Source organism: Crotalus tigris, unplaced genomic scaffold (genome assembly GCF_016545835.1).
Source record: "Crotalus tigris isolate CLP2741 ecotype Arizona unplaced genomic scaffold, ASM1654583v1 scf7180000018691.1937549, whole genome shotgun sequence".
NCBI lineage: Eukaryota > Metazoa > Chordata > Lepidosauria > Squamata > Viperidae > Crotalus > Crotalus tigris.
Window position 1 is genome coordinate 1,521,293 of NW_024097150.1, and position 26,109 is coordinate 1,547,401.

Below are 26,109 nucleotides of genomic sequence, written 5' to 3' on the forward strand. Positions count from 1 at the left end.
TCATAAAAGAACCAAGGATGCCTACCTCTGGTCTAGGCTGAGTCTCTCCCCATCTCCCAAGGTATTTCTCACACACCATTACATCTTTGTAGGTATAGTGAAGATTGAGTAGTCTCATTTTCTAGGTACTCCACAGAATCAAAAACTCCTCTATTTGTGTTTGATTTTCCCTCTAAGGGTCCCCTCCCACAGGATAAGCCAAAAAGTGTGCTCCTTTATTAGCTACAAAAATGTTTCAATAAAAATGTTATTAATTGCAAGAAAACATTCTATCGATAGAGGAGAATATTTGTAGCTCAGGACTGAAATGAGGGGTCCTTGGTGCTCTCTGAGCTTGGTTGCTTTCTTGCAGGCATTTCATTATCCAAACTAGGTAATTTCATCAGTGCTAGTAGGGAGTGGGGTTTGCTCTCTGTTTATAGTCTAGTGGCTTGCTCTGGGGTGGCCTTAGAGATTCTTTGCTTGGGCTGTTTACTCTTAGCTTGTTTGGCCATTCTTTGGAGTATTGTTTGCTGCTTGATTGCTACGATTCCAATTCAGTCCACATCAATATATTTTAATTGTGAAAATGCACAGCCAAGGCCAGCTATGCTTTGACAGATATACGAAAAGCACCTTCAACAAAGAAATAGCCCTTGAAAGACAGGGAAGCCACTCACCTTTAAAAGCTGATGTTTTATAATTATACTGTATGGCAGCAACCATATCCTTCCAGAAGTCATATTTTCGTCTAGAGCTGTGCTGCAAGCATAAAGAAACCCCGTTGCCTTTTTCATTGTAAATAGTTTTTCTAGCAAACAATGAGAAAATAAGCTAACAATCGCAAGCATAGTCTGAAATACAAGGCAGCCACATAGGGTTTCCTCATTCAGGATTCCAGCCAGTCCTTTTTCCTTACTCCATCACCCTGTTTCTGTTCTTCATCCCTCCCTGACTTTGCTAATTAATATGTAGGACTGGATTTACTCATGTTATGCAAAGATGTGTTTATGCTCTTTCATTATTGCATTATTGGCTTGATTTTTTTTTTTTTACTTTTCTCTTCCTCTTACTACCAATTCCCTACATTGGGGGGGGGGGAATCAAACTGCCAGCCCGTGGGCCGGATGTGTCATGTGGAAGCCGCGCCCACCCCAGCTCCAGCAAGGGGAAAAAAGTCACAATACATTGTGACATATCACGTGGCGAGTTTGACATAAAAGAGTCATTTTAATATTAAAAAAAACCCAAAAGCAAAAACACTATTCATCACAGGAAGGGAGTAAAACCGATTCCTCACAGGCATCACTATAGTACATAAATGATGGTTGCTGATTCTTACAACAAATCTTATCTGTTTACAGATGACTATTTTGGGAAACTCTCTTCTTAATGATGCCTAACATGAGCATAAAAGCCTTTTTTTTCATGGGGGTCTCTGGATGAAGCAACACTGGCCCACTGACCCAAAAGAATATGGAAGCCAATCTAAAGAAAGGAATGTATTTAATAAAGTTTAGAGTCTTGAGAAAAAAATAAAAATAAAAGCTTCATTTCATGCTTGCTTGCTTTCCACAGGACATAGTTTCCCTTATCAGACCTACATTTTTATCCATCTTTTCAGGTTTTATACAAAAAAAAAAAAAAAAAGAATACATTTGAAGCAATAATGGCAGGTTAGTAGAACATATATAGTAATAAACACACGAAAAAAAGAATTTGCCTGCTTAGTCCATAAATCTTCAGAAAAAGAGATTTATTAGGATTTTCACAGAAATGATATCTGAGTTTCAGGGACAAGCCAATAAGCAGAATCAGTGTCCTATTCGGAGGTATGGCTGTCAAATGGAAACAGAGATAGGCATGGACACTCTTTAACTCCCTAAGAAAAGAAACAAATTCCTTCAGAATTCTATAGATATATGATTTAGTTCTAGCTCAGGCATGTCAAACTGCCAGCCCGTGGGCCGGATGCATCATACTAAAACCGCGCCCACCCCATTGCAGGCAATGGGGAAAAAGTTGCAATACGTTGTGTGACGTCACGTGATGTCACAAGTTTGACATGCCTGTTCTAGCTCATTCCTGTGAGTATTAGGAGGAGCAGAAGCAGGAGGAATATTAATTCAAATGTATCTCCCTTGAGCTCCAAATCTGATGCTCCAAACCTAATTAGTACTTACTTTGTCTAAACCATCCACAATCCGTCCACAAAGAAGTGACCCGGGCAGATCAAAGTAATTGTCATAGGCATAGTATTTAGCTGCAAAGACAAGAAATGGAATGCCATATTAGACAAGTGGACAAATCAACATTTTATTAAGAAAATTAGTACAGTTATTTACTATAATAATATGTGCAAAATTTCCCCTTGTATAGAAATAGAATATCCTATTTGTTATTGCTCAAGAGACATCAAGATGTTGCAGAATCATACAATTAAGAGTTGCCTTCCAAATATCACTGTAGGAAATCAAAACTTATGCATGAATTCTTGGATACATTACCAATTTCCAGGAGGTTAAGTGAGAGAAAAGTCTGGAAACATTGTTTTTTAGTGATGGCACTGGACCTTTGGAATGCACTCCTATTAAAGATTTGTCAGGTTCCAACAATGTCTGCTTCCAAAACAGTTGGAGCTTTTCTGAAGGGTAGTTCCCCCCACCTTTTTTTTAGGAAAAAAAAACCTCACAACTTTATCCCTCTCAAACTCTCCCACTCATCATATCTTCTCAGATTATATACAGAGCAAGATTCAGCCTGACTTCTTCATTAGCTTTGGGAATAAGCTTTCAGAGTCTTACTTATATATTGTATATATCTAATATTTAGATATTAGATATATACATATATAATATGTATATATCTAATTTTAGCCTTATATGTAATCTTAGGACATAGGCTTTTTATGATGAACTTTCAATAAATCTTCAGAAAAAGAAAAAGAAAACCTCCCAGTTTTAATATTGTAACACATTAATTATAGGAAAACCTGTATTATATTTATAGGGTCCTTGGTGCTCTCTGAGTTTGGTAGTTTTCTCGAAGACCTTTCATTACCAAACTAGGCAACCTCATCAGTACTAGTAAAGAGTGGGGTTTGCTCTTATTTGTTATACTACTGGTTTGCCCTATCAGTGTTGGTAGTTCCTTGATTAGGCTATTGTTTACTATTAACTTGTCTGACAGCTCCTTGATTGGGGTTTTGTTTGCTTCTTGATTGCTGGTCTAATGTCTACTTCCAACTAGAGAAAACACACAAAACCATCAGACATCTTCAAAGGAATAAAATTCACTAGGGAAAAGGAAAGCAACAACACATTAATCTTCCTGGATATCCTCATTAGCAGAGGCAATGACAGCAAATTAGAAACACTAGTCTATTGTAAAACCACCCACACCAACTAGATGCTCCACTACCTAAGTAACAACCCAACCTCCCACAAAATAAGCTGTGTTAAGAATACTATTTATATGAGCACAAACATACTTATGTCAAGGTAATAATTTAATAGCTAAACAGCTTATGTAATGATGTAATATAACATAAGGTGGATGATGCAATGATAAGAATGACTCAACATTAAGTACATGAGTATAAAAGGGAAGGCTTTTGCTGGAGTGTTTCTCTCTCCTCTGTTTCCTCCTGTAATTGCTGTGTGTTGGAGTTTGCTGTATTACCACGTGTATGCATTTTGTTCCTGGTGTATATTGTAGATAGTGTATGATAAACCACCATTTAATATAGACCACTGTTTACTGTGTTTACCCCTGGGTTATCTCAGCGCAATAAGACTATGCATGCTCTCACACTTCAGCAACTCTGAACATCAGAAAAAGGAAACAGGTCATTTATACAACACCTTCCGACAAAATGGATACCCACGCAACTTCATCAAAAAGTGCCTGAGCAATACATCAACACAAGTTGTAAAAAAAATAATGCGGCCATACATCAAAAATCTCAGAAATCACCAACACCACTATTACAACTACATTGCCTGACCGTACAATATAAACAAACTAAAGCTCTCCAAAACATTCTAAGTAAACCAAAAGACCCCCATCCCCAGAAGAAAAAACAGGTGTCATCTACAACATACAGTGTAAGGACTGCAAAAGCCACTATGTAGGGTAAATAGGTAAAAAACTGGCAGAGCACGTCCATCAACACTAACTAGCATCACAAGACATTATGAAAACTCCTTAATTTCACAACACATGGATAGACTTAACTATAGTTTTAACTGGGACACTGTGAGCAACTTAGACTAAGCCAAGCCAAGCCCCCACACACTAGAAAATTCCTGAAAACCTGGAACATAGACAAATCAGCCATCAATAGGCACATTGACGTAAACAACATCTACACACCATTCTAAAAAGAGACAATCAAAAAAACAAAAAGGAAACAAGAAGACCAAAACACTCCTCACCTGCAGTCAACATTCAGATGAGCCAAGAGTAATATCAAGATTAACATTAGACCAACAATCAAGAAGCAAAATAATACTCTAATCAAGGAATTGCCAAACAAGCTAACAGTGAACAACAGTCCAATTAAGAACCACCAAAACCTTTCCTCCTAACACTGACAGGGCAAGCCACTAGAATATAAAATGAGAGCAAACCTTACTCTCCAGTAGTACTATGATGTTACCTAGTTTGGTAATGCAATGTCTGCAAGAAAACAACCAAGCTAGTAGAGCACCAGGGATCCCACAAATATAGCACTATAGCATCAACCTATTATATAGGCTATGTCCATGTAATACCTGAACGAGAAATCATTCCGCTCATTGTCTTAAAATGTTTCCACTCCTTCCTTCCATATTTCTCCAAGATCTCTCCAGCAGTCATACGTTTTGTACCATGACTTGCCCTGTTTGAGGGACAAATCAGATATGTTATTATACTTTATGTTCTTTGATTTCTCCCTTCCAACATTATAATAGAATTCTATAACTGCTAAAAAATGATCATTTACAGATTAAAATTAACCACCTATAAAATAAGTAGAATTAATTTGTCCTATTTACACATACCAACTTATATTCTCTCCCTCACACAAAAGTTATAGAAACACATGCACCCTCCCTCTTTCCAGTAGTACTAGCAGAGAAGAGGAAAATAGAATGTGGATGAGTAAGAGATAGTTGAACTGGGTAAGGAAGGGAAAAGAAGCATGGGCTGGAGACAAGATGACAGGAAGATGGAACTGAATAGGCAAAGAAAGAAAAGTAAGAGGATTTGTTTAAGAATTTTAAAGTTTTAACTATATTAGGCAAAACAACTTTGCCAAGGAATGACTGCTCTTCCACAACATCAATGATCTTCAGTAGTGATGTTTGCCATCATTCACAACTCTTTGCTTTTAATGATACCCGTTATTATTTTGATAATTGTTTTGTCACTTAGTGACAGCACTCCTGGTCCCAATTGCTGTTGTAACCCAAGGATTGCCTCTATTAGAAGTAAATTATTATTATGATCAGTTAAGTGGGAGACAGGGCTTAAGGCAGACTCCCCAAACTGGTGGTCTCTAGATTGCTCAGAATTACAAAAACAATATTAGAATCATGACAGGATTGATATGAGATAGAAATTCAAGCCCTGTGGCCTCAATACATAGGAGAGGGATGATATGATTGTACTTTGAAAACAGAACATTGTGAGAAAGTTAATAAATTATGTAACATAAACTTTTAACAAGAATTTAAATGTTACCTCAAAATAGTTCCATCATCTGCAAGTTTAAGAAAGTTCCCTTCTTCCAAGTCCAGCACCAAGCCCTTGCAGCTATACGAGTTCAGGTTCGCCAATGGAAAAAGAAAAGAAGGTACATTATGAGCAAGCTTCAAAATACATGGAGACCCTGTAAACTATGTTACAGACTGCGGTCTTAAATGCTACAGGGGCAGTAGAAATAATCAGGAGATAATCAGAGATAATCAGCACTTAGTATTAGATCAGACATGTCAAACTCAGGACATCATGTGACGTCGCGCAATGTATAGGGACGGTTTTGCCATTGCCGGCAATGGGGTGGGCGTGGCTTCTGCATGATGCGTCCGGCCCATGGGCCGGCAGTTTGACACCCCTGTATTAGATGAATACCTAGGAGCTTAGCATAACTTGCACAATATGGGAAAAGGATATTAACCCATAGTCTATGTTCCTAATCAATACAATCAAGAAACTAAATATTTTGGAAAATACATGGACAGGCCAAAGGAAATCTATGGCCTTTGACATGTTGACAAAAACCCTTTGCAAGCCCTCAAATTAGACCTCTCAACTAATGTATCCTTCAGTGTCAGAAAGAGAAAGAAAACAAGAAAAGGATGCAATAGAGGCAAATATGTGTAGCTCGGGTGCAGGATGAGGGTGAAGGTTCATTCTCTGAGTGTGTGGGTTGGTTTCCAAATGCCTCATAACAAAACATTCAGAAACCAACCCACAAGCTCAGGAAACGGACCTTCAACCTCAAGAAAAGGATGGTTGACTGGAACACCCTCCCATTTACTCTATTCATATAACAGGCAATGAAAAGGAAGGGTGTTCTCATTCAGCCTCATTCAAAGGCTGCAGAGAAAGGCTTACTTATTTATCATAAGGCAGGCAGAGAATGAAGAAGAAGAAAATGCCAGCTACTCAAAGGATGGGATGAGAATCCATGCTCATCAGAAATCTATTACATATGATGAATTTTTAGTATAGCACAATAAAGAAACATTCTTATACCCAGGAAGTCAGGATAGATATTGTCTGGAGAAAATAGGGAAGTGGGATATAGTCCACCAATATCGCCACCCTATAGCTGCAATCCTATATGTTCTTACTTGGAATAAATTATATTGAACTTAATGTGGTATACTTGCTTCTGAGAGACTGCTCAGTTAATAACTTTTAAATACAGGCAGATTCTTCTTCCAGAAACAACTAATGAGAGAAACAGAGGATACTGAATGTAATTTAAAAAAAAAAAATCACTGACCAGAAATCCCAGTGTTCAGGCATCACATTCAGAAGTTCTTTATTATATCCTTTTTTTTTCACCATGTACTGAGCGAAGCTGTCATATATAAGCTACAAATTAAGAAAAACATTTAATGCTATGTAAAAGTATATTGAGACACTATTGCTTCATATTCAGGATCTTATGAACAATAACCAATGTTCTGTATGTAAAAATTAGCAATGTAGATGAGCTTTTAATTATCTGATTCTTTAGCAAAAGTTAGACTTTAAGAATGGCAACATGTTCAAATACATCAAAGTCCCTCAGGGTGTTCTGATCCTAATAGCAGCTGAAATCAGTTCACAGTTTAAAATGGAGCATTATATATACATAGCAAACTGCTTAAAATACATGAACCAGAGCTTATTAAATAACCATGACTGTAATTTCCATGCATTTATGTTAGTTTTAATAGGCAAACTCAGGAATGTGTACTAGATGTAAAATCCAACCCAACCTTGGACTTACTCTTGTGTAAGAATACATAAAATTCAAAGGCTGACTTAAGAATTATGCCATCATCTAAAATAATAATAACAACAACAACGTGGCAGTGCCTGGAGACAACACAATAGACAAGAAAGAACTGGAGAAGATAACAAAGTACAAAGACCTAGAAATAGAAATACTATGGCAAAGGCAAGCAAGGATAGTATCAATAGTAATAGGCGCCTTGGGTGCAATCCCAAAACAACTTGAATACCATTGGCACTAACAAATTCTCCATTAGTCAATTGCAAAAGGCGGCCTTTCTAGGAACTGCTTCCATCCTGTGATGATATCTGTAATACCATCAAATATTCACATTGCCTATCCCAGGTCCTTGGTAAGGACTCGATAGGTAGACAAAAATGCAAAATCCAGTCTGAACATCTGGCTGACTGTGCGATGATCAATAATAATAATAACAACAATAATAATAATATAATAATAATAAATAAAATAAAAGAACTGTAGGAGTTGTAATCTAAGAAGTCTCTGAAAAGGGAACTCTCAGCATTATATCTTCCAGAGTTTCTCTCTTAGGAAATCATGAAAACTGAACAGCTAGAAAAAAATATTAGTAGTATGTTAGTTAAAGAGCAGATTTTATTCTAGCTATTTATTAGATTTTAGTGTGGTGAGTTTCTTGATATAGGCATGTTTGAGTTGCATATGGATGATGGACCTTTAACTTTCATTAGGATAGATGATCTCCTGAAACCTTGCCACTCCTCCAATCTGCAGAAAAAGCTACTACCCATCCTTAGCCTTATCTTAGAAGTGGGGTTGAAGCAGAGACAGTTGTGCATTGCATGAAGAAATATGTAATTCAGCTTAGCACTGATTTAAAAAAAGAGGGAGGAAGAAACTGGCAAAGAGACACACTTTCTGTTTTACTAAATATTTCCCCCCAAATTTTATATACAAAATATTGCCACACTTGCAGTGAGTTTTTATCTAATTGCATTTAATATCCTGCAATTTTTTTTAAAAAAAATCAAAATCAATTATCCTAAACTAATAAAAAATTAAGAAAATGTAAAAAAAAAATAGAATATACAATTTGAAATCCAGGTACAGTAGTAACACTCAAGAGTTTGGAAACATTGGTAGATTGGTAGAAAGCACACAATTCTGTCTGGGGAGTAAACGCCATAAATTATAATGCAACTTCCGAGGGAACATAAATTTTGAAAGACTAATATCAAAAGCCTACAAGTGTATCTATTCGCAACATCAATAAAATCCCACCGGGTTTGGCAGGAGTTACTGTTTGGTGAAATAGAAGCTTGTAATATAAATAGCACAATCTTATGCATTCCGAAGTTAAGCGCGTTGCTTTTTCATACGATACAGCTTAATTCCGGGCATATGCGTTTTGGCCAGAATACAGCCAGGGTGGATGTGTTCCATCCACCAATTATTGGTCTTCAGGCCAGGAAAAACTCCTGCGCCCCTTTCCGCTTCCTGAAATAACAGAAGTCGATCCCCCTCTTCAACAGCCGGCTTTACTGCAGCCGCATAAAAAGACGTCAGAGCGCCACTTGCAGCGGGCAGCTATATTCGCAGTGCAAACCCTGGGTTGGGCCACGCTGACTAAAATCTAGAATAGATCCTCCTTCTCCTAACCCGGAGTAGCCATTCAGCCAGGCCGAGGCTAGTTCTGCGAAGCTCGCCAGCCATGCGATCGTCGTATCCCGGGGGATCAATGGCATTGAGCTGGTCTACTGGACCCTGGCGGCCATTCGAGCTGGTGGAGTTAATCCACGCGGCCCGCCATCCAACTGCTCCACTCACCCGGGCGCTCTCCACCAGGTTGTAGCGACACAGCGTGTGGTCCAGATCGAAGGCGATCACTTCGCAATCGGTCAGCGAAAAGAACTGGGCCATGGCGGCGGCGGCGGCGGGAACTAGCAAGCGCGCAGTTTCCTTCCCTGTTCCGCGAGGAAACTGCAGCTCGTCTCTGCGTGTAAATTGGTGATGCAACGGCAGCGGCCGTTTCCTGCAGAGGCTGATCCTCTCGCCCTGCTTCGCCTCACCTTTCCTCCAGGGTTTGTTCTAGAGAACCAGCTAAGGCATTAAAAGCAGAGTTGATCTGATCGTATTACTTCCAACTAGCACGAACTCCGGGACTTCGGAAAGAGAAAGTAGAGGAAGGCTCGCGCGTAACTCTGGAGAGGGTTTCATTTGGAAGCAGAACCAGGTTTAAACGTTCATTGATGGAGCACATGGTGTATATGTGGGAGATATAGTCCTCTTCCATACAGGAAAATGAAACAATTTTCTTTGAAGACAAGATTGACTTTTGACAGCAGTTTGAGACTGTCATTTGTGCTCTGATTTGCATGTTAACTGAACAGGTATCATCTAGAATCTATAGAATTTCAGAGTTTTTATTTATGACAGACCTTTTAAATAAGCTATACCTCATAACTTTCCACTTCAGAATGTTTAAAATTGGAACAAGACCCCTGAAGCTTAGCTTGTTCCTGTCTGCCAGATTTATCCAAATAGGCACTGGTGTCTTGTTCACATTAGCAACCAAAATTCAGAAATGTGCTACCATCCAACAGTAATAAAATGAAGATACATGCTTAGAATATTTTTTTCTAATAATCAGTTTTTTTTCTGCTAGTTGAACTGTGTGTTGCAAGTAGAAGATTTAAAATTTAATTATTTAGTTCAGGGGTCCCCCAACCACTGTTTCATGGTCCAGTACCGGCCCGCAGCATGCCAGCAACCACACAAACAAGCAAAGCCCATCTGCGGGATGGAGGCAGGACACAAAACCGTGCAGCCTCCAGTCCACGGAATAACCTCTCTCCACCCTCCAGTCCACGGAAAAACCTCTCTCCACCGGTCCCTGGTGCCCAAAAGGGGACCTCTGATTTAGTTACTCATAATTTATAAGTCACTCATATGAGTAGATGCCTTACTATATATAAAGTGCATTCATAACTCTGCAATTCATAGTAAACTATTAAACTCCATTAATTAAACTCCTACCTCCAGTAAGATCTTATCGTCTAAATGCCCTCTGGAAAAGGATTGTCTTTGCCATGTTTTTGAAGGACAGAAAGATGGGTCTACACAGGCTTCAAGAAAATTATGTTTCAGAGAAGGAGGCTGCTACTAAGAATGTTGTTCTTTGGATCCCAGTCTTAAAGTGTAATCTTTCAGGCACCCAGAGCACTTTCTATGTAATGTATGCAAATTTTATCTGCAGAAGATAACCTGAAGGTAACATTAGCCTCAAGGATCTTGAATGCATCCAGAATCTATTGATAAGCAGTGAAGCTGCAATAGAACAGATATTAGTTTAAACCTAATGTTGGCAAGCAGATGAGCAGCTGCCTTTTGTGCCAGTTGCAGTTTCCAAGTTGTCTTCAAAAACAACTGCATGTACGGTAAAATTGACAGATCATGCAAGCAAGTTGTACTTCTTATATTTAAAGATTGAAATGCTAAAGTTGGAAATAGGAAACAGAAAAATGTAATTGGACTATATGGTCTAGGTCCAGAAAATAGAAATGAAATAGAGCAATTCACTAGTTCCCAGTCAATCCAATTATTACTTCCAAAAGATTTACAATCTAAGACCAGGCCTTAAATTGGTATGCTAAAGGAACATCAATGGGCAGATAGTGACTGATTCAAAGCAGTTGAAAGAAAAATGGCAAGAGTATAAAAGTCTGCCCACTAGAGATGTCTTATCTTAACTCCCTAGAAAATCTAAGAAACTTTAGAAGATATTCCCTATTTACAAGAAACTTTGGTGTTAAGAAGATGATGTTAGATCAGCATTCTGATCATTATGAATTAAATGGCTACAGGAATTGATGAAATATCCATACAAATACGGCAAGCAATGGAAGAAGAATCAGTAAAGCTAACCAAACTGCCAGTAAATCTGGAGAACAATAGTGGCTAATTGGCTGGAAGAGCTTAGCCTACATACAAATTCAGAAAGAGAAAAGGACTTAGCAGATTGTTCAAACTATATCACACGTGTTCCTTAATTTCACATAGCAACATAATGTTTAGGATTATCCAACAAATTAGGGCCCTACATGGAAAAAGAAATGGCAGAAGTTCAAGGTGATTTTAGAAGTTCAGGATGATTTTAAGACTCTGTTCTGGGCTCAGTGTTCTTCAACACCTTCATCTATGATTTGGATGAGGGGATAGAAGAGGAACTCATCAAATTTACAGACAACACCAAGCTGGCAGGAATAGCCAAAACTCCAGAAGAAAGGCTCAAGATACAGAAGGATCTTGACAGAATTGAACATTGGGCGCTATCTTAATAAAATAAAATTCCATGGTGAAAAATGTAAGGTTCTACATTTAGGCAAGAAAAACCAAATGCACAGGTACAGTATAGGTGGTACCTTGCTCAATAGTAGTAACTGTGAGAGGGATCTTGGGGTCCTAGTGGACAATCACTTAAATATGAGCCAGCAGTGTACTGCAGCTGCCAAAAATGCCAACACAGTGCTGGGCTGCATTAACGGGGATAAAATCAAGATCACATGAAGTGTTAATACCACTTTATAACTCCTTGGTAAGGCCACACTTGGAATACTGCATCCAGTTTTGGTCATCACAATGTAAAAAGGATGTTGAGACTAGACTGCAGAGAAGAGCAACAAAAATGATTAGGGGACTGGAAACTTAAACATAAAGAACGGTTGCTGGAATTGGGTATATCTAGTTTAATGAAGAGAAGGATTAGGAGTGACATGATAGCAATGTTTCAATATCTCAGAGGTTGCCACAAAGAAGAGGGAGTCAAGCTATTCTCCAAAGAACCTGAAGGCAGAACAAGAAGCAATGGATGGAAACTAATCAAGGAGAGAAGCAACCTAGAACTAAGAGAAATTTCCTAACAGAACAATTAATCAGTGGAACAGCCTGCTTCCAGAAGCGGTGAATGCTCCAACACTGGAAGTTTTTAAGAAGAGATTGGACAACCATTTGTCTGAAATGGTATAGGGTTTCCTGCCTGAGCAGGGGGTTGGACTAGAAGACCTCCAAGGTCCCTTCCAACCCTATTGTTATTGTTATTATTGAAAAACCAGAGGTACAAGAGATATTGCTGAAGCATGTTCGGACAACCGAGGAAGCAAAAAATAAAAAAATACCAATGATTTATTGATTTTACAAAGATCTTAATTGTGTTGACTGAGTCAAACTGGGGAAATTCCTTTGGAAAGTGGATATCCAGAATACCTCCTTGTTCTTATTTGACACCTGTACACATGACAGAAAGTCATAGTTTAGTATGGCGAAACAGACTGGCTCCAGTTTGGCAAATGAGTAAGACAAAGCTGTATATTCTCTATTTCTTCAGTTTACGTGCTGAATATATATTGAGGGAAACTGGACATTAAAATTGGAGGAAGAAATGTTTGATAGCCTCTGCCATGGTGATGACACTAGTCTGATAGCTGAAAATGCAAATTATCCGCAAGCTGTCATAATAAAGTCAAGGAATGCAATAAAAGTAGTATTCCATTTAAAATATAAAAAGACTAGTGATAATAGTACAGCCACTACCTTTAGAACTGACAATTAAGTGCTAAATAGCTTCTGCCTTTTACAATTTACTAACGACAAAGGAACCAGCAGTCAAGAAATATGCTACAGTATAAAATAACACTTGGCTATTTTTTTAGAATAGCAGTGGAGGCCTTGGAAAAAATGCCTACACAGATCAGAATCGTGCAGGTAGTGGTGTTCCTCTGTGGTACTTAATGGAAGGAAGGATAGTTAGACTTAAAAGCAGGAGGAACAAGAATTTATCAACACTTTTGAACTATGGTGTTGAAGAAGACTCCTAAGAATACCATGGTTAGCCAAGAAAACAAATGGGCCGTCAAACAAATCTATCCAGAGTTAAACTACAAATGAAGAAACTCAGATCACCATATTTGGATATCAGGTGAAGATCTAGCTCCCCTGAGAATTCCATTATGCTGGGAAAGAGTAGAAGAGGATAGCCAGCAGCCAGGCTCAATTAGACTGGTGATAGGTGCACTATTGGAAGATTTAAGGGCCAGTTTGGGGACAGATTATTCTGGGCTAAGGTTTATCCCAGATAAAATGGCTTGATGGTACTTAATTGAATATTAATGAAAATAAATTTAAAAATGACCATGATACCTTCAGCATCTCCTGGTCCAGGAAAGGATGTAGTTAGCAGAATCTCCTGAAACATCAAAGGGTCTCCTCACCACAGCTTTCCCCATTACTCCAGCAGGAATCAAGGGTCCAGGAGAAACCCAAGGTTGCACACCATTTCCTTCAGGGGAAGTTCAACTCCACATAGGACAATAAACATCCACAATACCAGGAGGTTTCTGTAGCAACAATAACTTCATCTTGCTGGTATTCAGCTGTAGTCTTACAGCTGAATACATGCTGAATACGCAATTCTGTTGACTACTCCATGCCAGGCAGCCACTAACTGGACATGAATAGCTCGTACCCAACATTTAAATAGTTCTACCATAACTGGGCTACAAAAACCCAGATTACCACTTGATAGAAGCAAAGAATGATTGGATTTTGCAGCTCAGATAGGGTAGCCAGATACTCAGAAGCAGATCAATGGTCAAAGATCATTTTGTAAATAATTTACATTAGCAATGCTCTGCCTATTGCAAAATACAATTCAGCAAATGCATTTTAGACTAATTAATGAAACATTAAAATCCCAATCCTCTGATACTTCACGTCAGGCAGAGATAAAGATATAATTATGAGTCATATATTCAGTGACATAATTATATGTTTTCAGTTGCAGACCTTTATATAATAGTTACTATTATTTGAATGAATGAAGGACAAAAACTTAAATACCTTTAAGGTTGATGATGGGATGTCTTCTGTGATTTGATAAATGTTTGTTGGGAGCTGAGCAAAAAGGAATAAAAAAGGCAATTTCTTCCAAAGAATATTAGAGTTCTCAAATGAGCTAGTCTCATTTTGCTGAAGAAAAAGTTATTATATTGCTGAAACTTTAGTTTAAAAGAAACTTTCTTTTTATTTATTTATTTATAAATTTATTTGCCATTCACAAGATAATTGGGTTGCTTACAATCATGAAAGATTGTACATACGCGCGCGTGCGCGCACACACACACACACACACACACACACAGCTGAACTGAAGATGGCAAAAGCACAGAAAAGTTATACATTCTCTATCCTTCTATCCAATCATCATTTACATCATCATAAAAGTGTAGCAAAATTGCATGGATATCTCCAAATACAGAACTTTTATATATAATCAGCAACTCAGGCAAAAATTGAATTTGGGGGGTTTCTGGCTTCCAATAGCTTAGCTGTTTATTTTTATCCATTAAATTAAACCAGCTCTCCATGGGAAATCAATTCTGTAACTGAAACAACAAATCTAGGTAACATTAGTATGGCAGTCAAATAACTCTTCTAGGAAATTCCTGCAATAAAATAGCAAGCTATAATATTTCCTTGCATAATACAATTTCCTTTATAGCACCCATGAACAGTGATTAAGCAAGGCATTGCTTGCTGCAATGTATGGACAATTTCACCATCCTCTTTGTTGCCTATAAAGTCAAATTAGTGGAAAATGCCTACATTTATTCTTTGTCTGTTTTTTAAAAGCTTTCCAAGGACATAACAGGTAGTCTTTGACTTATGACTATAATGGACCATTATGGTTGCATGTTGTGATGACCTTAAGTAAAGCATCTCACTTAATATTTCCCCAACCCTAATCTCCCTGTTCCAATTGTTAAAGAAATGTGCTTCAGAGATGGGGGAGGTCCATGGAGGGTTAGTGCAGGTCCACCCTTGCCCCATCTGTGAGGAACTTGGTGCTCTGCTCTCTGTTCCTCAGGATTCCTCAGACTCAGCTGGCTCCCAGAAGGAGATGCCATCTATTTGTCGAGTTTCTGGAGCCTCCTTAGAAAACAAAGTTCCCTACAGAGTCTCATGAGAAGTATTACTTGCTAGGAGAGGCCAGCAGCCTCTGAAAGAAAGCCGAGGCTCGTATTGCATCACATTCCTCAAGTTTCCTCTTTCTGCTATGTATTCAAAATGGACAGTGATTAATATTTATATGCAGTGCTTTTTTTGTAAAAAAAAAAAAAGTGCTGGAACTCACACACATCATACAACCTGCCTTGCCTTTCGTACAAGGTTTACCTTTGTAGTTGAAAAAAAAACCCTTCAATTTTTAGTGTATCTAAAAGACTAGGATTTTGTTCAATGTAAGTTAATACTATTAATGTTACCATGCACTGTGTGGCTTTAAATTACAAGAAGGCATTTTATTACTCTTGGGACGTTTATCATTTAGTTTAATGAGTGGAAATGTCAGCTTTCTATGTGGAATGAAATTGGCCCAGTAAAACAAAATTTGGTTGCTTGTAAAAGATTGAATTATTTTTAAGAAGTTGTTAAACAAGGTAGAAAAAATTACCTTTAAATTTGGAGTTTAATATGGATATTGACTTGAAACAAATTAAAGTTGAAACTTTGTCAGTGAACAGATTACTTTTAATTTACCTTTAAGTTAAACCCAATTTAGTAAATAGAACTGATTAAACCTCATACTGTCAGTCTACCCTTACATCTGACCAATACATTAGTATATATTATTAATAATAATATATCCAAATCATAAGACATTGGCTTTATTCTTATTCTTCCCCTCTGCAGTTTGAATATAAAGTATAAAAGACTAAAAAGAGATTTTCGTAGAGATCCCAGCCTTTGAACTACCCAAGGAACCGAAACAGCGAAGTTTCACTGTCGGGCAAGCTTCCATGCCAGCCACCTTTCTTTCCTCTTGCTTCACCTCTTTTTAACCTCTCACCCCACCTCCTGTAAGGGAAGGCAAAAGGCTCACTCACTCTTTCGTAAAAGATGGCCTCCATGTTTAAGTGTCTCTCACCACCATCACTGGCTTCCACACCACATGGTTTAACTCAGCCAATCAAGCCGCACTCTGGCTGTGGTGCTCCAGCGCCTCATGGCTCCTTGAGGCAGACAACATCGGAGGTGACGCCACTCGCACCATACCACCAGCAGGGCATTTTCAAAAGCAAACACAGATAAGAAAAGCAACCATAGGAAAAGAATGCAACTCTGGAAAATCTGTAGAAAAAAGGTGCCAGAACTCCGTTCCAGTGGGTTCTATGACAAAAAAAGCCCTGTTTATATATATATGACCGACTTTAGGCTCTGTTTACCTTGCTGCAGCCAGCTTGGGAGCAAACCAAGGACCTGGGATAACCCAGGGATGGTGAGGAAGATGGGGGAGGGTCACTTCAGAATGTAGTCAAATGTAAGAGTGAACAATGGTAGGGGAACTGCTTTCAAACTATTACTTTGAAAGCAGGTCATAAGCATCTTTTCAGAGGTAGGGGGGTTGAACGTTGAGCTAATCCTAGATCTGTTCCAAGTTGATTTCCTAACCTTGATTAAATATATACATCTTGAAAGCTGCAGCCCCCTCAATTCCAGTAGAAGAAGATTCAGATTTTTTTTCCTGTCTAGCACCTTGGAGAAAATAAATGATTTTGTAATGAGGCATAAGATGGAACCCTTCAGATCAGGCAATTTTAATGCATTCATTTAAAGCATTTCTACCACACGCTAGCACTGTGAACACATTTTGAAAAGATGGCCTCTGCACTAGACTTACAGTCTAAAATATTTGGTCCACAAAGGAAAGGATGATGGAGGAAGAAGAAAAAAAGAAATTCCAGTCCTTAATGTTATGATTCTTATGCTGCTTAGCTGGGGTAAAAGCTCTTCAGGTTTCCTGATGGAATGGTTGCCGGCAAAGTCATATTTAGAAAAGCGCCCAAGGCAGTTGGCAGAAATGATAGAATAGCCTTGCTTCTGCTTTTTCCCTCTTCTCTGCAGCTACATTAGAATGGCAGTGGGCTAAATGATTTAAATGCAGAACATACAAACCAGCTTAGGTAATTGGTAGCGTTGGTCATTATTCATTTTGCAAATGCATTTCTGTGTTCTCTATAGCATCATCTATAAGTAAACCCGATAATAATGGATATTTAACCTACACGTTCAAGGATATTTTAAAAAATAAATGCAAATTAAAAAAAGAGTCACATAGCAAAGGGAGCAATTTTGTTATTGCTTTCCTAAATACCATTGTAAAGTATGGTGCCAATTAATGTGCAAATAAGTGTTATATATTCCAGAAATGCAACTGTTTCAGCTGTATTAGAACTATGATTTAATTATACACACATATATACACAACACATTAAAAAAAAAGCATCCAAGGTTTTTCCTCCATTAAACCAACTTCTAATTTGTTTATGGAATTATTGTCCCTTACTTAGTCAAGAAAAGCATGTTTTACAGCTGTGTTTAATCATTATGGTTATTTTGTATAAGTAAACAACCTAAGCTGATATTATGCTAAATGGAATAGGGTTTATTGGAATTAAAGGTAATGGCAAGCTTTTATCAGGAAAATGTTGTTTGTAAAGAATGCACACCGATAGGCCTCAAACTGTGCATTTAAAACAGCTTAAAATGCTATAATTTTCAGAAGAGTATATGCACAATGCTAACAGCAGTGAACACTACATAGAAAACTGAACCACTTAAATTGCTAACAGTTATTACATTTTTGCATAATCTAATTATGTCTTGTTTAAAGTAGCAGTTCAGGCCACCCAGCACTTATGTTCAAGAAAAATAATCAAAGATCTGTAATCCCATGTCAATGTGTGAGTCAATTTAAACACATAGCTCATACAATTGTATGAAGAATTTCAAATGAGTAGAGTGGTATTTCTCAACTTGGCAATTTTAAGATGTGTGGACTTTCCCCAGCCAGGGGAAAATAGAAGGAGGAAGGAATATTACTGCTTTGAGTTATTTATAAAAATAATAAAGGCAGTTAAAAAAATCTAAAATAAAATAAACAAATATGTATTCTTGGCAAAGTAGTTCAACATCCTTGAAAGTATTGGTGCCTCCCGTCCACAAAAAAGGGTAGAACTACTTTTTAGACCTACCTATAATACTCCAATTTACAAAAATCTGGCCTCATATTCCCTTTCTTAAAGGCCATCTGGAGATACAGAGATGCTAAGAGCTTTCCTTTCCTTTCCTTTTCTTTCCTTTCCTCTCCTTCCTTCCTTCCTTCCTTCCTTCCTTCCTTCCTTCCTTCCTTCCTTCCTTCCTTCCAAGTGAAAGAGGAAAACAAAAAGTGCAGCTAATTAGAGAATGACTGAGATAAAAACTAAAATAGGGTAACCAGCAGGAGCCTTAATGGGAATGCCCTCTACTCTGGTAATACCACTAAATGGGTAGCCAAGCCACTAAGGCAACACATTTATGTGGCAGCTAGTACTATATGATTATAGCTTTGAAGTTTTACACCATGTTAACAATTCTAGACCTCATCATCTTGTACAGCCAGGCTATTGCTATGATTAATTTATATTCGCTTGTAAATGAACCTCTCAGAGCACTGAAAGCACTGTTGTAATGTAAGCATCTTAGGCAATCAAGTCATTAGAATAAAAGAATAGGTATAAAATATATTTGATTCTACATGAGAAAAAACAGTCTTTAGTGTTGGAGTTTGAAGATTCTGAATAACAATTATAAGCTGGAATTTCATCAGTGCGTTCATGTGTATTGTTACTGAACCTTGCCACCGACCTCAAAACATATTCACAATTCAAGCAGCAGAAAACAAGACTAATCACATCTATTCATTATGTTAATTTGGGGGATAAGTCTTCGGAGTGAAAAAAATGGCTCAGATTTTTTTTATGCCTTATAATGGAAGAGTATTTACAACGCTATGAATTTGGATGCTCTAATTACTATGAAAGGATTGTGTACACCAGTAAACTAATGAGCGGTCTGCTTAGTGAATTAACTAAAGAAGAATAATGTTCCCTAAAGACTGCAGTTCTCCTTCTCCAGACTTTGAAAATAAGATTTCTGTTTTTTATTGATGAGGATACAAAAAATTTTCAGAGTTCAATCTGTTTCTTTCTAAAGATATTATGCAGTCACAGTTGATTTGACTGCACAGGACTTCTTTTTTTTTTTGCCATCGACTATGCTTGCTTTTTTCATAAATAAAACATACGTAGAATGGTTGTGTATAATTCAAAAATAATTTGAAAGAAATGCTTTGGACCTTGCATGAACATAGCACTTTCCTGCTAACTTATGTTTTAAAACATCAACTACTGTTTAAAGAATCAGTTCATTAAAGTTGATGTGATTCTGAAAGATTAATCAGAATGAATCGGAAAGATCAGAGATCAAAGTTCCCACCAAAGAAGGAAGAGACTGTTCTGAGGTTCTGCAGAATGGAAGTACTTCAAGAGAAAAGATTAGTTTTGCAGTGAGTTTATGTTCACAACTCTGGAGTTAATAATAAAACAATTCAGCTTCCAATCTCTGTCAATGTCAGGGGAATAGGGAGGTCTAGAGGGGATTTCAAACTGTCTTAAAGCCACCATGCTTAAGCATGCTATAACAGCACTCAGCAGAGGAGATTTTGGAACTCACACATGTTCATTTAACATACATGTTTCACCTTTCAACCACATATGCAGTATCAATTGCTTGGTGGGCTATAGTTCATATACATAGAAAACTGAACAAATCCCAGTTTTGTTAAGTATCAACTACAAAATATGGGACATTCTGATACGGACATGATTCTTTATTAAAAATGCTATACATTTCAGTCCAAAGGCCCATCATTCTGTAGAGGAACATTGAGCTACAAGCAGGTTAGATGCTAAAATGTATTTTAACAGGACAGTGGGTTTTTTTTTTTGCAAAAGAATAGTCAGCAATTGTGATATTTGAACCATATTATGATCCTTGCAGAAATTATCTTGTCTCTTCTCCTTTTTCTACTGCTTGAATACTAATGTTGTCTTGCATTCTGTTTTCAATTAACTTGTTTTCTGATTTTCTTTGATCATTATCAACTATGTCATTATTTAGAATAAAAATGTATGGAAGAAATTATATGTGAATTTGGTACATCCTGGAGCTACGTATCTGGTGGCAGAAAGTTTAAGAAGTCCACCCTAAATGAAACCTTGCAAGAATGCAAGAGATTTCCATGAGCTGCACAGTGGCTCTGTGACTTTGGAAAAGCTGTGTCATGAGAAGCTGAATGTAGCCTCCAAGTATCATTCTGAAAGAAATATTATTAAGACTATTATGAAAGCACTTCTGGTACATAATAAAAAAATAAACTGTGTTTATCTTCTTAGATGCAGAAAAAGCCCTTGACAATTTTAACTGGCATTTCTTGTTTAAGGTTCTAGAAGATATGAATTTTGGACAGAACTTTATAAAATGGATGAGATTGATCTATACCTTACAGCAGGTGTGTCAAACTCGCAACGTCAAATAACGTGTTGCGATGTATCGTGACTTTTTTTCCATTGCTGGCAATGGGGTGGGTGCAGTTTTGCCATGATTTATCCGGCCCGCAGGCCGGCAGTTTGATACCCCTGCCTTACAGAAAGTACAAATTATTCTTAATGGAGATCTAACAAAGCTTGTGAAATACAAAAAGGAACAAGACAGGAATACTGACGGTCCTTTTCTTGTTTATATTGAATACAGATATAGGACAGATGAGAAAATTGAAGGGGTAAAGATTAAAAAAGAAACTTATAAGTTAGAAGCTTTTGCAGATGACTTGGTGTTGGTTCTAGAAGATTCCTTAAAGATAATTGAAATATGAATTGACACATTAAAGGAATAGCTTTAGCAGGCTTCAAGATTAATAAAGAGAAGATGACGTTACAAAAATATGAAAATAGAAAATATCAAACAGAATTGATAAACAAATTAGTTTTAAGGTTGAGAAGAAGGTAAAATATGATATCCTTAGGACAAATATAAATTGCTATTTCAAAATAATTACATTAAGACATGGAATGAAGGCAAAAAACATGTTAATATGAGGGGAAGTACAATTTTCATTGCTGGGGAGAATTTTTGTGATTAAAAAATGCATGTCTTGAATAGTATGACTTATACTGATTCAGAGGTTTTTAAAGATTAATACAGATTTGAAACTAGAAGTTTTTCTTTTGTGACTGATTGATAAACCATTGGAAGAATGTCACAGAACTTTGTTTTTGTACATAATAACTGCCGTGAGATTATTGTAGCACCTGGATAGAAAAATTGGGCATTGCCCACAATGGAGGAATGGTTAGTTAAAATGAGAGCTGGATCTTGCTGAGATGATTAAATTGACTTCTTTGATCAGAAAAAAACCAAACAATAAATCACATTTATTGCTGACTGGAAGCCACTTATGTGCTTATTGTGTGAAACAGAAAAAAATGAGCATATTGTATGATTTATGGTTTTGATAATTAGAATAGAAAGAAGAGAGTAAGAAGTAATCTTATAATTGTACTTACGCCTGTTGTAAAGAAAATTGAGAGCTACTTCTCTGTATCATTTTCTATTTATCTTTTACTTTTTCCTACCTTTAGCTTTCCTTTTTATTTATTTTTCTTTTCTTTTTCTTACTCTATATTAGTTTGCATCGGTTTTTTTTAATTTTGTTTTTAAAAAGAACATTTAATAAAATTATATAAAAGAGAATTCATGCCAAATATGATAATAGCAACACATTTATTTATATGGTACAATGATTTTGCAGATTGTTTTATTTGTGGTATGCAGAACAGAAGGGATAATATGCCACTCTCTGGGTAATAAAAGAGAGGCAGAAAGAGGTGAAACCAGGAAGTACATACAAAAGAAGTTTGTCCACATTTCAGCTTATTAACACAAAAGGTCAGTCTGATTGGTTATTCATTACCGAGAGTGACACGGTTTTGGTCTCTCTGCAGTAGCTACATTTTTGAGAGACTAAAGAGTATTAGGAGGAAGAAAGGTAGGGAGATTGAGCTGAAAAAAAAATCTGTTCTGCTTCTATTTGCTTGTTTTATCTTTTTTTTTTTTTTTTTTTTTGGCTCCCAAGAGAATGGCTCAGGTCTTTCTGAATTATCAGAAGAGGAAGTGAAAAATTCCCCTGACACCAAGATTTGCTTTTCATTGCTCAGGTTTCAATCCCGAGCGAGTAGCTGCAAGAGGAGGAAGAAACTTGGTGGAGAGTTTTTGTTTTTAGAAATTGAGAGGAAAGAAGTAAGCGGATCTTCCCCAATCCCAGCAACGTCTCTTCGCTTTTATCTTGTTCAAAGGGCTTGAAGGATGCGTTTGGAAATGACAGATAATGAAGGAAATAGCTTTCAAGGATTTGTGAATGCATAACAGGGGACAGGAGAAAAAAAAGGTGAAGAAATTGAAGCTAGCAAGTCATACGAACTGCAGTATGGGGAACTGCTGCCAGAAGAATTTTGCCAGTCTGGAGTCCTATGTGCTCCAGCTTTTCAAAGTTTGTGATTGCAGATCAGGAGGTAAGACAGGCGGTGATGGAAATGGCTCTCCGGTAGGACCACCGATATCACCCCCACTCAGAACAGTAGATCAGACCTGCAGATTTGTTGCTTTGTTTCCTTACCAAGCCCGGACCGAAGATGATCTGAGTTTTCAACCTGGAGATAAGCTTGAAGTGCTGGATACCTCTCAGGAGGGCTGGTGGTTTGCCAAACTGCTTGTGGAGAATGGTCTTGCCAGACCTGGACAAAAGCTGCAAGGCTATATCCCAGCTAACTATGTTGCACCTGACCAGAGTATTGAAGCTGAACCGTAAGTTCTGATACAAATGTAGAAGCAGAGGAAATACAGGTAGTCCTCAACTTATTGCCACAACTGAGCCTCAAAACTTATGTTGCTAAGTGAGAAATTTGTTAAGTGAGCTTTGCCCCATTTTACGACTTTTCTTGCCACCTTTGTTAAGTGAATCACGGCAGTTGTTAAATTAGTCACACGGTGGTTAAGTGAATCTGGCTTCCCCATTGACTTCTCTTGTCAGGAGGTTGCAAAAGCTGATCGCATGACCCTGAGATGCTGCGACTGTCATCATTGTGAGTCGGTTGTCAGGCGTCTGAATTTTGATCATGTGACTATAGGGAGGTTGCAGTGGTCATAAGTGTGAAAAACGGTCATAAGTCCCTTTTTCAGTGCTGTTGTAACTTCAGTCACTAAGTGAACTGTTCTAAGTCAAGGACTACCTGTAGATTTCTAGATAATGTACTATATTGCAATCACCAAATAGACCAATAGTCTTGGGGAAATAGCTAAATATATGGAAAATGCTCTTTTGAGAAACTAGAAGCAACTAAATGTTGTTGTGGGACTTTGGTCTAACATAACATTCGTGTAGACCCAATTTATCCATTATTTTCAATAGAGATTGGGACTGATATTATACCAGTTATAGCTCATTTAAATTGTTTTTTTTTTTTTTACAAAAAACATTAATGTTTCCCTTTCTCAGAATGAATTTATTTGATTCTTAATAAATCACTATATGTGGATGTGTGTATGCAGATGTACTCTTTGTTGCTTTAGGGATGAAGTACAGACTAAATGTGACAAATGGGATCTCTTCCACCCCTCATTTAACAATAACCATTGGGGTACCTAGATAGCAATAAAGGTGTGGACTTCCCCTTCATTAAACAGGCTTTCTGGGCTGCAAAACTCTGTTTTTTTTTTTCTGCCATCATAACTTGAAAAGGTAAATTGTGGCCCCTGGGATCGCCCAAAGGCATAAAGAGAACAACTTTCTATTTAGCTGTATCTTGGAGGCATACGACTAAAACGGAATGGCTTTTAAAGTGGAAATACAATATCTATGCCCCTTAGAAAGTGAAGCATTCCAGATCTCCTAAGTTTTAGAATCGCTATTTTAATTATTCAAATATTTAGAAAACTAGTTTGGCCATGAAGGCTGGCGAGACTTAATTGCAGCTTGATTGCTCCTTGTTTACTTTAGTCCAGAAAGTTTGAGGTTTTATATGCATGAATAGATAAACCAGGGCTGTAAGTTCCTTATTGCAATTTGCATTCATTATTGAATGAAGTTAACACAACTTGAACAAAATTCTCTTACTATAGGGAGTTTCAACAAGTGGATATGATTCATTGGTGCATGTCTGCTCTGTTTTTAAAGGCATTTGAGGATTTAGGTGCTGTGCTGGTCTGTGCACTCTGTGCACTCTTCATTATACACTAATGTTTTTATTTTATTAAAAAGTAATATATTATGGCATAATTCATGGCATAAGAAGTGAAAGAAAAAGTCATGGAGGAAGGGGAAAAGTAATTTCCATTTTTTTTTCAATATGCTCTAAAATTCACGAGTAGTCGTAAGTCAAGGACTATATGTAGATCTCTCCAATCTGCCAATTTTGAGCAGCATACAACTCCCCAATTTTTAATTGGGACTAAAAACATTTATACAATCAGTTAAAAAAAAACAATCCAGCTACTAGAAGTTATGAGTTTCTATTATTTTCATTGGAACAAAGATACAGAACTGTTTAGTGCTTAAACTACCATGTAAAGAAAAAGATGGGTAGAGTGAAATCTGAAGGAAATAAATATAATTTGTTGCCATTATACATTTGGATGTTTGATTACTGTGTGCGAGCCCTAAGCCAAATGCAGGTCTGCATCCTTAAGGCTTCATAAACCCTGGTACATGCCTTGATCTTTAGCAGCATGTGGTTGGTATCACTTCCTGGATAAGCCTGGATAAGCCATGGATATCCAGGAATGAGCCTTTTCAGTGTTGGTCTCCTGTTTCTGGTATTTTTTTCTAGAGCAGCATGTCTGAACCTTGGCAACTATATGGTGTGTAGATGTCAACTCTCAGAATTCTGGGAGTTGAAGTCCATACAGCTTAATGTTGCCAGCCAAGGTTGAGATACACTATCCTAGAGAGATGGCTTGGAATTGGTAGATTGTGGATTGTTGCTCTGAGGAAAAGACATTCTATCTCTGGTTGGTTTTTCATGGCAACTTTTCATCTATGCTACAATCAGTGCTTTTTTTCTAAAAAAAAAAAAAGGTGCCGGAACTCACACACATCATACAACCTGCCTTGCCTACCCTACAAGGTTCCATCCAAAAAAGGTGCCGGAACTCCGTTCTGGGCGTTCTATGAGAGAGAAAAAAAAAGGCCCTGGCTATAATTGTACTTTTTAATGAATAGTGTGTTGCTGCCCAACATAAATTTGAATGCTTTTCAAAAGATTACTTACTGCTTTTTCTACACAGTATGCTTCTCACTTGTTTTTCTTCCTCCTCTTCTTCTCCCCTTTCTTTTTTTTTGTTCTCGATATGTCGGTTTCTAAGGATTTTGTAAGATTCCCTGGGAAAATATTTGTTTGAAAGTATGTTGATATAGAGTACCTTTTAAAAATACATGAGAAATAAATGTGCTTTAATTATTATTTTTTGGTAAAAACAAATGAAATAATGTCTTCTTGCTTAACTACTTTGCTGATGTTAATTCAACACACCTGCTTCTGTGCCTCACATAAACAAGACTTTGTTGATATCAGTAGTCTGCTAGGTATTTCTGCTGCTATCAGAAACATACCAGGTGTGTGTTGCTCGGCTGTTCCAGGAATGCTTGCTGCCAACGGGATGCATTAGGA

The 26,109-nt window shown here is 37.4% G+C and overlaps 2 protein-coding genes across 7 annotated transcripts in view; one reads left to right on the top strand and one right to left on the bottom strand.

The window, feature by feature from the left end:
* Positions 1-10,092, bottom strand: part of NT5DC1 (5'-nucleotidase domain containing 1) — an 86,971-nt gene extending 76,879 nt beyond the window's left edge. For 3 of the 6 annotated variants that reach the window (XR_005558166.1, XR_005558165.1, XM_039355514.1), the window contains exons 1-6: positions 9,281-10,092; positions 6,977-7,068; positions 5,707-5,778; positions 4,755-4,861; positions 2,163-2,242; positions 660-741 (exon numbers count right to left, since the gene is read on the bottom strand). Coding sequence is in view for 4 of the 6 variants with exons in the window: in XM_039355514.1 (XP_039211448.1) it covers positions 660-741; positions 2,163-2,242; positions 4,755-4,861; positions 5,707-5,778; positions 6,977-7,068; positions 9,281-9,373 (526 nt within the window). In the remaining 2 variants the exon portion in view is untranslated. The remainder of the gene's footprint in view (positions 1-659; positions 742-2,162; positions 2,243-4,754; positions 4,862-5,706; positions 5,779-6,976; positions 7,069-9,280) is intronic. The other 3 variants (XM_039355518.1, XM_039355515.1, XM_039355519.1) reach the window with 2 other exon arrangements.
* Positions 10,093-22,348: 12,256 nt separating this feature from the next.
* FRK (fyn related Src family tyrosine kinase) overlaps positions 22,349-26,109 on the top strand; it is a 59,450-nt gene continuing 55,689 nt past the window's right edge. The window contains exon 1 of the mRNA XM_039355520.1: positions 22,349-23,248. Within this exon, the coding sequence (XP_039211454.1) occupies positions 22,803-23,248 (446 nt within the window). The 5' untranslated portion in view covers positions 22,349-22,802. The remainder of the gene's footprint in view (positions 23,249-26,109) is intronic.